Consider the following 13,532-nt stretch of genomic DNA (forward strand, 5'->3'; position numbering starts at 1 on the left):
TGAGGATCCCGTGCTGATTTTTGCTGTAATTTCCATCAATTCGGAATGACTATCTTTCTGCTTAATAAAATCGAGTGGTTTCAATGAAATAATTACAGGGACAATTTATTTCTTCTATCTTTACTCTATTAGAGTTATCATATCTAGTAGAATTTATTTCTTTCATGTCTGATGAAGCCTTCGTTTTATTTCTCCTTTTGGTCGTTGTAATTTGCAAAAAAAAATTCAACTCGAAAAAAATATTTAACGATGAAGATCTCAAAACTTGTTAAGAATACCAAGAATTTAATCTCAACAAATAATAGATGCTTCTCTACTTGTGTTAATAACAAGGGAAGCGTTATTGGATCTCCTGCTGAAATTCCTCTTTCTAGCTTCTACCCAGGAGCTCCTCATCTTCCAAAGGATATTGATGCTAAAGAAGAATCACTTGTTTTCCAAACACAAACATCAACTCTTCCAAACGGTTTGAACGTTGTTTCAACTGTAAGTAATAATAATAATAACAAGAAGAGAAGACTTATTCCGCGGTAATAACGATTTTTATTGGAAATTATGATGTCAATGACGACGATGTATTTAATGATGAAAATTTAAAAAATTAATTTTAATAGGATTCTACTTCAAGAGGAGTTAGTGTTGTCAGTCTTTTTGTCAATGCTGGATCCCGTTTTGAAACATATCGTACAAGCGGTGTTTCTCACTTTGTTGAAAAGTTCTTCTTCTCAAGCACAAACAATAGAAGTTTGTTGAGATTGACAAGCGAATTACAAAAGACTGGTGCTAGTGTTAGCGCTCAAACTGGTCGTGAACATATTGTATATCAAGCTGAAGCTTTGCGTGAATCAGTTCCTCTTGTTGTGGAACTTATGGCAAACTCTGTTTTGCAAGGTAGATTGCATCCATGGGATTTGGAACCAAAGGCTGAAGCTGTTAAACGTGATATTTCTGAATTCCAAAACAATGCTCAATTCGTTTTGAATGAAGCTCTCCATCATACTGCTTTCAATGGTGAAACTCTTGGTCGTTCACTCTTGTGTCCACCACACAATGTCTCAAAGATTGATACTGATATTGTTTTGTCTTACATGAACAATTTATATGTTGCTCCACGTATGACTTTGGTTGGTACTAACATTTCACACGAAGAACTCAAAGAATTAGCTAATGTTTTGTTCTCATCAATTCCATCACAAGTTTCTGAAAGACCAGAAGGTGAACATTTCACTTTTGAAAAGTCCGAATATGTTGGAGGTGACTTGCAAATTCACGAACATTCTCATGCTGGTACTCAAGCTATTTTGGCTTATAAGGGACCATCTCTCACTTGTTCTAAACATGTAGCATATCTTGTTTTGTCTGAACTTTTGGGACAAACTACCAACAAGTATACTGGATCTGTTAATCACAGTGCTTCCAGATTGGCCAAGTCTGTTAAGAATGTTGAATTTGGATCTTCATTTGTTTCATCATACTCTGATAATGGTTTGTTCGGAGTCTTCCTTGCTGGTAAGAATGCTAAGGAAGTTTCCTCAGCTGTTCAATCCACAGTTGCTGAATTGAGCTCTGTTCAATCTACTTTGACTGCTAAAGCTCTTGAAGGTGCTAAGAATCACGCTTTGCTCAAGCTCTACAACTCTGTTTCATCAAGTGTTGGTTTGCACGAACACACTGCTACTTATGGTGGTGTCCAACAAGTAGCTCAAGCTATTTCTTCTGTCAGTGCTGCTGATGTTATTGAAGTTGCTAAGACTTTGTTGCAATCTAAGCCAACTTTGGTTTCTTATGGTGATCTTAACGGAATGATCAAGACTAGAAACATTCAATAATTCTTTTTTGTTATAGAAAAACCGGTGAAAAAAAGTCAAAAGGGAGGGTCCTTTTATAATACCCTTATATAAATTAAAAAAAATCAATTTCTAAAATAGTTTATTTAATTTCTAATATTCCAAGTTTGAGTTCAATATCTTGTCTTGATAAAATACGTGCTTGATGAATAACAGTATATCTATTATTGGATGAAATTGGAATTCCTTGTGAGAGCATGATATCAGTAACTTCAATAACCTTATCAGTTGCATGTAAAATTGTCAATTCCAAATACTTGTTCATTAAATCTTCAATTGAAAAGATATCTTCATATTGTAATGAATCTTGATTTTCAAATAATGATTCATCACTCATTAATTGTTGAAATAATAAACTAGTTTCAAAATAATCTGAAAAATCTCTACAATTATGAGTTAACAAGTATAATGTTAATAAATCTCTTCTTGTTTCTCTATTTCTCAAATTATAAAAACACCACAATGCAGTAATAAATTGTCTTCTATGACATGTCATTAAAATTCCATTCAAAGTTCCAACATTATCAAGTGGAATTAGAGATTTTTCAATTAATTGTTTAATTCTATTTTGAGATTTTCCTTTCAAAATAATTAAAGTAATATAATAATAAATTTCATCATTCTTTTCAATATTATTTTCCTTATTTGTAATTATATTTAAAATATTATTAACATGATAAGTATCATCATTTGGTAAAGTTATCATTTCTAAACCTTTCAAATAACAAGTTGTAATTAAAGTTAGAAATTTTTGAACATTTTCATCAACTTTTGAATTTTTCCAATTTAAAACAGAATTAAAAATAGATTTTTGTAATTCTGGATTTTTTCTTAAATGAATATTTTGTAATTCATTAAATAAATTTAAAACAATATCCAAAGATGGAATTAAATTATAAACTTGATAAATTTCTTTAAATATAGAAACTGCTTTTGTAAAATAATTTTTATGTTGTAAATAAGATTTAATAATTAATCTAAAAGTTTCCAAATTTGGTTTTACCATATTTTGTTTTAATTGTAAATAAAAAAATTCAATTTTTTCTAAATTTTTTTCCTTTTCATAAATTTCAATTAAAATATTATAAGCATTAACATTTTTAGGATATAATCTAATTATATTATTACAAATTTCAATTGTTTTTTCTATATTTATATTTAAATAATATTGTGCCATTAAATCATAAGTTTCTATATTTGGAAAACTTTCTAAAAATGAAGTCATTTCTTCAATTAGTAATTTAAATGATTTTGAATTATTTTGATTTAATAAATATAAAAGTAATAAATTACAAATTTCAGTATTTAAAATTATTGAATCATTATAATTTTCAATAAATTTTTTAATTTCATCTTGTTTTTCAAAAATTAATTGTCCTTTTAAGTAAATTCTTTTTGTATTTGTATTATTTTCTAAATTTGGTAATTTAATTAAAACATCTTGATAAAATGAAAATATTTTGTTTACATGTTTTAAATATTTTGATTCATTTAAGTGACTAGTTTCCATTTCTATAATTGTTTCAAATATTAAATTAAATAAATTTGTTAAAAATTCAATTTTTTCATTTGTAAAATTTTTTAAATTATTAATTAAAAAATTAAAAATATTTGCTGCTATAAATGGTTTATCTAATTTGGTACATAAAATTTCAATTACATTTTTAATAATTTCCTTTTCATTATTTAATTTTTCCAATTCAATAAAATTTAAATTTAAAATTAAATTTTCAATTAAATTATTTTCATTATTTTCATTTAAATATTTTAATTTAAATTCATTTGCAAATTCCAAATCTTTTTGTGTTGAAGAATTTTGAATTAATTTTTCATAAATTAAATTTAAAGTTTCATTTTCAATTTTTAAATTTAATTTTTTTAAATTTCCAAAAATTTCTAATGCAACATCTAAATTATTTATATTTTTAATTAATTGATTTAAAATTTTACTTTTTTGTTCATTAGTTAAATTTGTTTGATTTTTAAAATTTCTATAAATAAATGATAAATTATTTCCAAATATAGTTGATATATTATTAATTAATCTATTTAAATATTCATTATCATATTCATTAATATTATTTAAATAATTATTAATACAATAATTAAAATAATTTAAAATTAATTGATTACTATTTCCATCTTTTAATATATTTGCTTTATATGGTAATATTTCTATTCTTAATTTTGTACAAATTTCAAATAAATTTAATGATGACATGTCATTTGCCATAAATTTTAAAGCTAATTTAAATGAAATTGTAAAATTTGATTTAATTTTAGAAAATAATTTTCTAATCATTTCAATATTTCCATTTTTATCATAAAAAGTTAATAATAAAGAAAATTCTTCATCATTTAAATTATCTAAATTTGGTAAAATAAATTCATCAATTAAATTTTCATTTCCATTAAATTCAATTAATTTAATTAAAAAAGATTTAAAATTTTTATAATTTTTAAAATTTAAAATTAATTCATTTAAATTTTTAGAATTTAAAATAAATAATTCTTTTGTTTTTTCATTAATTAAATTATTATTTGTATTTATAAATTTAAATAATTCATCAACATTTAAATTTTTTTTAATCATATTTTCAATTACTAAATTAATTAAATCAATTTCAAAATTATTTTTCTTTTTTAAAAATTTTGAATTTAATAATTCAATTGCTTCATTAATTCCATCATATTTAATTAAAGTTTCAATTGATTTTTTATAAATTTCATTTTTTTTATCAATATTTCCAATATTATCAATTATTCTATTTATGGAATTTAATATACTTTTATTATAATCAATTAAATTTATATTATTTTCATTTTTATTCATTATTAATATTGTATTAAATAATTTTAAATAAATTTCACTTGTTTTATTTGGAATATTATTAAAATATAATAATCCATTTTGTAATGATTCCTTTTTTAGTATATTTTCTAATTCAATTTCATATGAAAATGTATTTTCATCTTTTTCAATATATTTTAATATTATATTTTGAATATTTTCATAAATTTCATTATAATTTATATTTTCTAATTTATTAATAGGAGTATTAATAGTATTTATTGTATTATTTGAATTAATTGTTATATTTGAATTTATATTTAAATTATTATTGATATTATTAGTATTACTGTTATTGAAAGTTGTTGAATAATTTCTAATAGAAAATAATCTTGTTGTTGTTGTTGTTGATAATACTTCGGAAGATGATGTTGATTTAAAACTAGTTAAAGATTTCTTGTTCAATTGATTATTTAAACAATCATTATGATAATATTGTTGTTGTTGATAATGATGAATTAAACGAACAATAAGATTACTAGTAGTATTGTTGTTGTGATACACACGATGATGATTTAATAATTTAGCCTTTTGCATCATTTTTTTCAATTTTTCAAAAAAACATGAAGCATAATTAAAATCAAGCCTTGACAAGTAAATGTGCATAATAATACTACTATCAAAAACAGAGTATATTAGTCTTAACATATCATCAACAAATACTTGGAAGAAAAAGTCAATTTGATTGAAGCCTTTATCAAAGGCTAAAAATTCATTAAAAAAAATGAACATTTCAACCTTGAAGGCTTTTTCTGTTCGGAGATTAAATCATCACCATCATCAATTCTATAATATTATCAATCCATATTCATATCATCAACAACAACAACAACAATTATTTTCAACATGTTTATTTACATTCAATAAGGATAATTTAAATGAAAAGATTTTTAAAAATTCTAAAAAGCCTTCTTTCCAACAATCAAAACAAAGACATCATTCTAATAATACAAAACATTCTAATAATAATTCTAATAATAATAACAAATCATCATCATATCATATAATAATAAAAAGAATGAAAAATATCCAAAAGAAGAAATTCTTGCAAAATTAGAACAAATTAAACAATTTGAAGAAAATCTTCAACAAGAATCAACATTAAATAATTTTCCATTTGTAGAAAGACATACTATATCAATATTATATCATTATCATCAAATATTAATTCAACAATCAAATTATCCATTAGATTTATTTATTTCAAATTATTTAAAAAAAAATAATATTGGAAAAAATAACAAACATTTAATTATTTCTTCATGTTATGAAATTGAAAAATTATATTTATTATTAGATTATTTAATTAAAAATTATGATTTTAAATTAATTGAATCTAAATTATTAATTTCATTAGATCAATATATAAATAGAATTAATCAAATTAAAATTAAACAATTAGGTCCAAATTCAAATTTATTACCAAAATCAGTAACTTTTGTTGAAGAAAATAAGAAAACTGTTTTACATTGGAGATTAATTTATTTTATTTATATTGATAGATTTTATACTAAAAATTTTATTAATTCTATAAATGATTTATATTCTCAATTTGGTAATATTCCTAAAAATATATTAACTAGTTGTCCTTCTCAATTATTTGATTTATTTAAAGAAGATTATAATTTACAATATGCTATTGAATTATCTCAAATTAATTTAACTGAAGCTCCTGTTTTTGCTCGTTTAAATGATTTGAAATTTAATTCTCTTTCTAATAATAGTAATATTATTTCTAATAATAATAATAGTAGTAATAATACCAGTAGTAATAATAGTGAAAATAATGATAATTCTAATTCTTCTAATATTTCTAATAACAATTCAAATGAAAAGATAATATTAAAAAAGTTTATTAATAGATTATCAAATAATTATTCTGAAATTGTTGGACAAATATTACCAAGTGAAAATTCTAAATTTGGATTTAAATTTGAAAAAAAAGCAGAATTTAGACAATGGAAAGAATATAAAGAAGGATTATTTGATATTCAAGATGAATCATCTCAATTAATAGTTCAAGAATTAATTAGAAATATTGTAATGAAAGAAATTAAAACATTAAAACCATTAATTTTAGATTATTGTTGTGGAACTGGTGGTAAAACATTTGCATTTGCAGGTTGTTTAAATGGAAAGGGACAAATTTATATGCATGATGTACGTTCTGAAAAATTATTTCCCGAATTAAAAAGAAGAGCACAAAGATTAGGAATTGAAAATATTCAACCCATTGAACATGATCATTCACATTGGGATAAATTGAAAGATAAAATGAATTTAGTATTGTGTGATGTTCCATGTACAGGAACAGGTACTTTGAGAAGAAATGTTGAAACCAAGTACAAGATTAATTATCAATGGTTACAAGAATTAACTGAAAAACAACGTGATATTATTCAAAAAGCAATTCCATTCGTTAAACAAGATGGTTATTTCCTCTATTCTACATGTTCAATTTTGAAAAAGGAAAATGAAAAACAATTGGAATGGATTTTGAAAAAGTACAAGAATTTCCAACTCGTTCACACTGTAAAGATTTTACCAACCATTGATGGTTCAGATGGAATGTATGGTGTTTTATTAAAGAGAATAAATTAATTTATTGATATATTATTAAATGATAACTTGACTTGTTACTTTCAAGTTATTCTTCTAAATATGAAATTCTATGATAAATAAAATGAATGAGATGAATGAAATTAATTAGTTCTAACTAATTGTACAGTTGTATCAGTTGTCATCCAAATATTCAATTCTTCAAAATGATTTAAACATCTTGTAATATCTTCTTGTCTAAAACCAACTAATTCAGATTGTAAACCAGCCATATCAATAATACCATTTGTAGATTGTTGTAATCTATTTCTAATAATATCATAAACACCATACATTGGATCAGATCTTCTTTGACTTCTATCACTATCATCTAAAAGTGAAGATCTTGATTCTAAAATTAATCTTTCTGCTTCATTAACATCACTAATTTCAATTTTAGATGAAAATCTTAATCTTGCTTTTGATTCAGCAAGTCTATAAATTGATAAAATAGTTCTAGGTGTTGTATACATTTGAATCTTATCACTCACTTTAGAATTACGTTCATCATTTTGACGCATTGTAATATAAATTTCCTTAATCTTATTAGAGGCTGTATTGGCTCCAAATCCTTCTTGTGCTGATAAATAAGGTTCAAATGTTTTAGCTCTAGTTACAACTGCTCTAATATATTCAGGTGAAAATAATTTATTCTTCTTCATCTTCTTCATTTGAATTACCAGTAGTAGTAGTATTATTTGAATTGTTAGTATTTGAATTATTAGATGGTATTTGTGAAAATTGATGTACAAAAGTAATATGTCTTGCTAAATTCATATCCAATTCATTATTTTGTTTATCCAAAAGTAAAAACATCAAATCAAAACGTGACATTAGAGCAGGTGGTAAATTAATATTTTCAGAAACAGATCTTCTAGTATTCCAACGACCATATGCAGGATTAGCAGCAGCTAATACACATGTACGTGCATTTAAAGTAGTTGTAATACCTGCTTTAGCAATTGAAACAGATTGTTGTTCCATAACTTCATGTAGTGCAGTTCTATCATATTCTTCCATTTTATCAAATTCATCAATACAACAAATACCATTATCTGCTAATACTAATGCACCTCCTTCTAGAATTAATTCATTTGTAAGTGGATCTTTAATAACAGCTGCAGTTAAACCAACTCCACTTGATCCTTTACCAGTTGTATAAATACCACGTGGTGATATATGTGAAATGAAACGTAATAATTGAGATTTTGCAACACCTGGATCACCCATTAAAATTACATTTAAATCTCCTCTAATTTTTAATCCTCTAGTTTCACGTGTTTGTGCTCCAATTAACATTAATAAAAGTGCTTTTTTAACATTGGCATGTCCATATATTTCAGGTGCTATTGATTTTGATAATTTATCATACCATTGATCATGTCCCATCTTTCTAATATCTGAATCAATTTTAATCATTAGTGCTTGTTCTTGTTCACTCAATTCACTTAAATCTGTATATCTTCTCTTATGTTTTAAAATTGAATGTGCTTCTAAATAGGTTGTTGCAACAGGTCCTCCTCCTGAATGATGATGATTATTTCTACCACCACCACTATTACCACTACTCACTTGATAAGGTAAAAATATACCAAAACAAGTAATTGAATCACCAGGTGTACATGTTCTAGTTAATTCACCTCTCATAACAACTCTCATAGTTCTAGGTATATGTCCAGTTGGTACTTCATCTGACATTTCCTGAATAACTAATTGTTGAAATTTAACAAAACATGATTCTCTTGTTTGTTGTAATAAATTTCCTTTACATTCTTTTTGTACACATGTTTCAATTGGAATGAATGATGTTTGATTAATTGTTTGATAAATCATTCCAGAACATGTATCACATTTATAAGTTGCTACTTTCATTTCTGCTTTAACATCTGTTTGTTTTGTTACAATACCTCTAACTGTTACTAATTTACCAATATGTTTTCCTTTAATTAATCTTAATGGTATTGTACGTTGTTGATGTGTTTTAGGTTGAAATGTTAATTCATATTTTCTATTCAATTCACTTGGTATTCCATTATTAGAACTATTGGAATTATTATTATTATTGGAATGTTCATGATGATCATGATGATTATCATTCATTCATTAAATCATCAAATTCATCATTTTCTAATTGAATTAATTGATCAATAACATTTTCAAATAATTTTTTATATCTCATTCCATTTTCTTGTATTTTAAACATTAAATCTTTAAAACCTCCAATTTGTAAATCATCAAATTGAATGGGAAATTTAATCTTTTCATCAGAATATTCTAATTGATGTAATTTTAATTGATCTATTAACTTTTTATATGGAAAAATCATTTCACTCTCCTGTAATAATTCATTAAATTGTACTGATGTAAATTCTAATAGGAATTTTTTAATGGTTTCCTTTTCTCGGATATAATCTGGCATGTGAATTGATGATTTTGTAGTGTTATTATTGTCAAGAGTATTATTATTACTTCCTCCTCTATTGTTATTGTTGGAGGCATTACCACCACTACCACCTCTCTGTTGTTGTTGTTGTTGTGAGAGTGATAACATTTTTTTTTTAAAAATGTTTTTTCAACTTCAACGTTTTGATTTGTTTTTTGGCGGGAAATTGAACCATCACATCATTAACAAGACCACAGTTTAAAAAAGATGAAAACGTTTTAAAAATAAATTTATATTTTTATTATTATTATTATTATAATTATTGATTTGGTACTAGTTCATATTTAATATTTTGTAATAATTTTCTATCATTATAATATTGTATTATATAAATTCCAAATAAAGCAATACTAACAATGACTAGAAATGAAAATAAAATGATTGATAAAACTAAAAGTGGATCTAATTTTTTACCACTTACAATAGTTTCAACAATTAAATTATAATTAGATTCAGTATCAACAGTATTTAATACAATTATAGTAAGTGAATGTGTTGAATTTCTATTTAAATTTGAAATTTGTAAAGTTTTTTCATTAACATCTTCCAAATCATAATAATTAAAAATATTTTTAAAATTATCATTAAAATTATTTGTAATATTTAAAAATGTTTCATTATTTGGTTGTAAATATAAATGTAATTTTCCTAATTTGGAAGTTTTAGTTAAAATTAAACGAATATCAAATAAACCAATTGAATTATCAAATGGAATTAATAAATTATATAAATGATAATTATTACCAAATATTAAATTATTATTATAAATAGCTTGTTTACCAAATGTAATATCATTTCTAATTATAGAACAATCATTTCCATAATAACCTAATTCACATTCACATTTAGAATTAATTAAACATTTACCATGATTTGAACATTGATTTGGACATTTCATTGTATTTGTTTGATAATCAATTTTAAAATCATTACATTCAATTGTTGATGTTTCACTTTCCATATTTGTATAATTACAAAATGATTTTTTATATAAAAATCTTGAAATCATTTCAAATGAAGCATATGGTACATCATGTGGTGATAAATGTCCACTTGAATATAAAATTACTTGTCTTAGATTTTCATATTTTTTAAATATTCCTAAAATTATATTATTATTATTATTAGTATTACCATTTATATTATTATTATTATTATTAGAAATAGAAGAAGAATAAAAAGGATAATGTGGTTCATAATTAAAATCTTGTTTACCATACCAATTCATTAATCTTAAATATTCATTTGTACCATAAACAGAACATCTAATATCAAATTGACCATTTATAATTAAAATTCTATATTTAGATAATAATGGAATTAAATAATTAACATAATCAACTTGAAAATCATTTTTAAAATCATTCCATAATTTAGAACTACATTGAGTATATAAATAATCATCCTTATTTAAATTTCCTAATAAAACATTTTTAACACTTTCCATATTTAAATAACTTTCTAATTTTGATAAAATACTATATGTACCAATTAATCTATAATCATAAATATTAATACCACCAGATGATTGTAATAAATTATTTAATGCACTTGAACAATAAGTTGAATCTGCTTTTGAATACATTTTTTGTTCTATAAAATCATGACATGTTTTTTGTAATGAATTAATTTGAATTAAATTTTCATAATCAATTAATCCTACTATATATGATAATAATCCATAACTATTTTCTTGTATATCAGGTGATATCCATGCATTACCCATTATTATACCTTCTAATTTTATTATAAAATATTATTTTTATATAATTAAAATTAAATATTTTAAAAAAAAAATAAAATACATACTGATTTTGTAAATTTTTTTTATCATCATTATATTCACTAATAAATTTAGCAAATGAAATGACATATTTACCACCATATGATTCACCATATAAATAAAGTGGTCTATTTTTAAATTCACTAAATTTAGAATAAAAATCTAATAAAGCATTTAATAATTGTTCACCAACTTGAATAGCATTCATTCCATTATTATTATTTACTTCTATATATGGACTATATCCAGCACCAGTTGGATTATCTATAAATAGAACATTAAAATTTCTAGAATAGGAATTTAAATTATCAGTCAAAGTTTGATTTAAATTAAATTTAATTGGTCCAATTTCTAAAAAAGTAGAAATTAAACTTGAACAACCAGGTCCACCATTTAAAAATATTAATAATGGATTTGTATTTGTAATTGAATTTCCTTTTTCATCATGTTGATTTATTAATAGAAAATATAATTGACCATATTTATTATTTAAAAATCCACTATTACCTTTTAAATTCAAATAATTTGTACCTTTATAGGAAGGTAAAGATGAAAATGAAAATTCTTGACTTGAAATACATTTAATATTTGTTATTATTAAATTATTTAATAATATTATTAGTAATAATGTTATTAATTTTATATTTTTCATATTTTGTAATTTGTTGATCGATTATTATTATATTGATATTTGTTTAAAAATGTTATTAAAGTTGATGTAATGATTCGGAATAGATTGTTGTATTGTATTTATTAAATGATGGTGTTGATGATAAAAATATGTTTAAACTACTATTATATACTACTATCACAATTGTATTAGAATACTACAATAAATAACAATATAGTATTTGATAGCGGTGGTGGTGATGATGATTATTGTTATGAAATTTTTTATTGATAAAATTTTTTTATGGTTTGACATTTGATTAGAGACTATGAAAATGTTCGATTCAGACCATTATCTCTCTTTTTCAATATTTTTAATTATTATTATTTGAATAGAGTTTCTTGTCTATTATATCAATAATATTATGATAATTCCTTCTAATTAATAATAATTTAATTATTATTATTCAATTAAAATAATTAAATTAAATTATTTATATAAAGGAGGAGATAATAAACCATCTGTACTATGAAAATCATAAACATGATCATTTTTAAAATGTCCTAATTTTTCAAAAGGTTTATCTGATTTACTATTAATAGTAATTTCTAAACCATTTTCATTTGCATTTGAATAAACAGTTCTAAATCTTTCTTCTAATTGTTGTAAAGGTACTTTTAATTTAGCACCTGTTCTTAAATTAGATCTATTAATAGGATCAATTCTTTCTATATAAATTTGACTTAATTTTTTAGGTGATTTTGTAAATAAATTTCTAGCCTTGATTGATGGAAATGTATGTGGTGGATCATTTGGATATGGAATATAATAATGTTCTATTTGTTTTTTAATATTATTATTATTATTATTGGAATTAGAATTATTAGAATTATTAGAATTATTACTGATGGTTTTTCTGTATTGTTCTACATCTGATGGTGGTAGAAAATAATGTGGTCTCTCTCCAAAATAAGGTGATGTTAATACTTTCCTTATTTGTTGTTGTTGTTGATTATTTACATTTGATGATGTTATTGATGATGATGATAAATTATTATTATTATTATTATTGGATGATTGTAGTGATGGTATTGAATTAAATGTTATTGATTTTCTATTATTATTAATTGTTTGATAATATCGGAATCCACCTGTTATAATACTAATAATAAATATTAATATTTGTGTCAGTGATGATGAAGATGATAACTTTCCAAATAATGACAATTCACTCATCTTTTGTTGTGATGACATTAAACTATTAAATAATTGATTCAATTTTTCAATCATTTTTTTTAACTTGACTTTTTATTAATAATATAATAATACTTTTACATAATGTTTCAATCTTCATCATCATTACACTCATCATATCTCATTACCATCATCTTATTCTTCTT

The 13,532-nt window shown here is 22.8% G+C and overlaps 8 protein-coding genes across 8 annotated transcripts; 2 read left to right on the top strand and 6 right to left on the bottom strand.

The window, feature by feature from the left end:
• The first annotated feature begins 229 nt into the window (after positions 1-229).
• On the top strand, positions 230-1,921 carry NAEGRDRAFT_82210 (mitochondrial processing peptidase beta subunit). The gene is made up of 2 exons (XM_002669218.1): positions 230-486; positions 615-1,921. Exons 1-2 carry the CDS (start codon positions 250-252, stop codon positions 1,827-1,829), a joined length of 1,452 nt encoding a protein of 483 aa, XP_002669264.1. The 5' UTR covers positions 230-249; the 3' UTR covers positions 1,830-1,921.
• An 8-nt stretch (positions 1,922-1,929) lies between these two features.
• NAEGRDRAFT_75826 (uncharacterized protein) lies at positions 1,930-2,553 on the bottom strand (the record flags this gene model as incomplete). Its single annotated transcript, XM_002669254.1, has 1 exon — positions 1,930-2,553. The coding sequence occupies one exon, from the start codon at positions 2,551-2,553 to the stop codon at positions 1,930-1,932; it is 624 nt and encodes a 207-aa protein (XP_002669300.1).
• Positions 2,554-5,422: 2,869 nt separating this feature from the next.
• On the top strand, positions 5,423-7,299 carry NAEGRDRAFT_75827 (uncharacterized protein; the record flags this gene model as incomplete). Its single annotated transcript, XM_002669219.1, has 2 exons — positions 5,423-5,546; positions 6,056-7,299. The coding sequence occupies 2 exons, from the start codon at positions 5,423-5,425 to the stop codon at positions 7,297-7,299; spliced, it is 1,368 nt and encodes a 455-aa protein (XP_002669265.1).
• A 101-nt stretch (positions 7,300-7,400) lies between these two features.
• On the bottom strand, positions 7,401-7,817 carry NAEGRDRAFT_75828 (uncharacterized protein; the record flags this gene model as incomplete). The annotated part of the gene is made up of 1 exon (XM_002669255.1): positions 7,401-7,817. The coding sequence occupies one exon, from the start codon at positions 7,815-7,817 to the stop codon at positions 7,401-7,403; it is 417 nt and encodes a 138-aa protein (XP_002669301.1).
• Positions 7,818-7,944: 127 nt separating this feature from the next.
• Positions 7,945-9,168, bottom strand: NAEGRDRAFT_75829 (uncharacterized protein; the record flags this gene model as incomplete). Its single annotated transcript, XM_002669256.1, has 1 exon — positions 7,945-9,168. The coding sequence occupies one exon, from the start codon at positions 9,166-9,168 to the stop codon at positions 7,945-7,947; it is 1,224 nt and encodes a 407-aa protein (XP_002669302.1).
• A 220-nt stretch (positions 9,169-9,388) lies between these two features.
• NAEGRDRAFT_75830 (uncharacterized protein) lies at positions 9,389-9,847 on the bottom strand (the record flags this gene model as incomplete). Its single annotated transcript, XM_002669257.1, has 1 exon — positions 9,389-9,847. The coding sequence occupies one exon, from the start codon at positions 9,845-9,847 to the stop codon at positions 9,389-9,391; it is 459 nt and encodes a 152-aa protein (XP_002669303.1).
• Positions 9,848-9,998: 151 nt separating this feature from the next.
• On the bottom strand, positions 9,999-11,324 carry NAEGRDRAFT_75831 (uncharacterized protein; the record flags this gene model as incomplete). Its single annotated transcript, XM_002669258.1, has 1 exon — positions 9,999-11,324. The coding sequence occupies one exon, from the start codon at positions 11,322-11,324 to the stop codon at positions 9,999-10,001; it is 1,326 nt and encodes a 441-aa protein (XP_002669304.1).
• A 1,297-nt stretch (positions 11,325-12,621) lies between these two features.
• Positions 12,622-13,422, bottom strand: NAEGRDRAFT_75832 (uncharacterized protein; the record flags this gene model as incomplete). The annotated part of the gene is made up of 1 exon (XM_002669259.1): positions 12,622-13,422. The coding sequence occupies one exon, from the start codon at positions 13,420-13,422 to the stop codon at positions 12,622-12,624; it is 801 nt and encodes a 266-aa protein (XP_002669305.1).
• Positions 13,423-13,532: the final 110 nt, after the last annotated feature.

The sequence above is a fragment of the Naegleria gruberi genome, assembly GCF_000004985.1.
Source record: "Naegleria gruberi genomic scaffold NAEGRscaffold_85, whole genome shotgun sequence".
In the NCBI taxonomy this organism is placed as follows: Eukaryota; Heterolobosea; class Eutetramitea; order Acrasida; family Naegleriidae; genus Naegleria; species Naegleria gruberi.

Bases quoted from the DNA above. Each gene is read 5' to 3' on its own strand.
- NAEGRDRAFT_82210 (XM_002669218.1), top strand. From the start codon at position 250: ATGAAGATCTCAAAACTTGTTAAGAATACCAAGAATTTAATCTCAACA. The intron at 487-614 runs GTAAGTAATAAT...TAATTTTAATAG, and splicing joins GTTTGAACGTTGTTTCAACT to GATTCTACTTCAAGAGGAGT.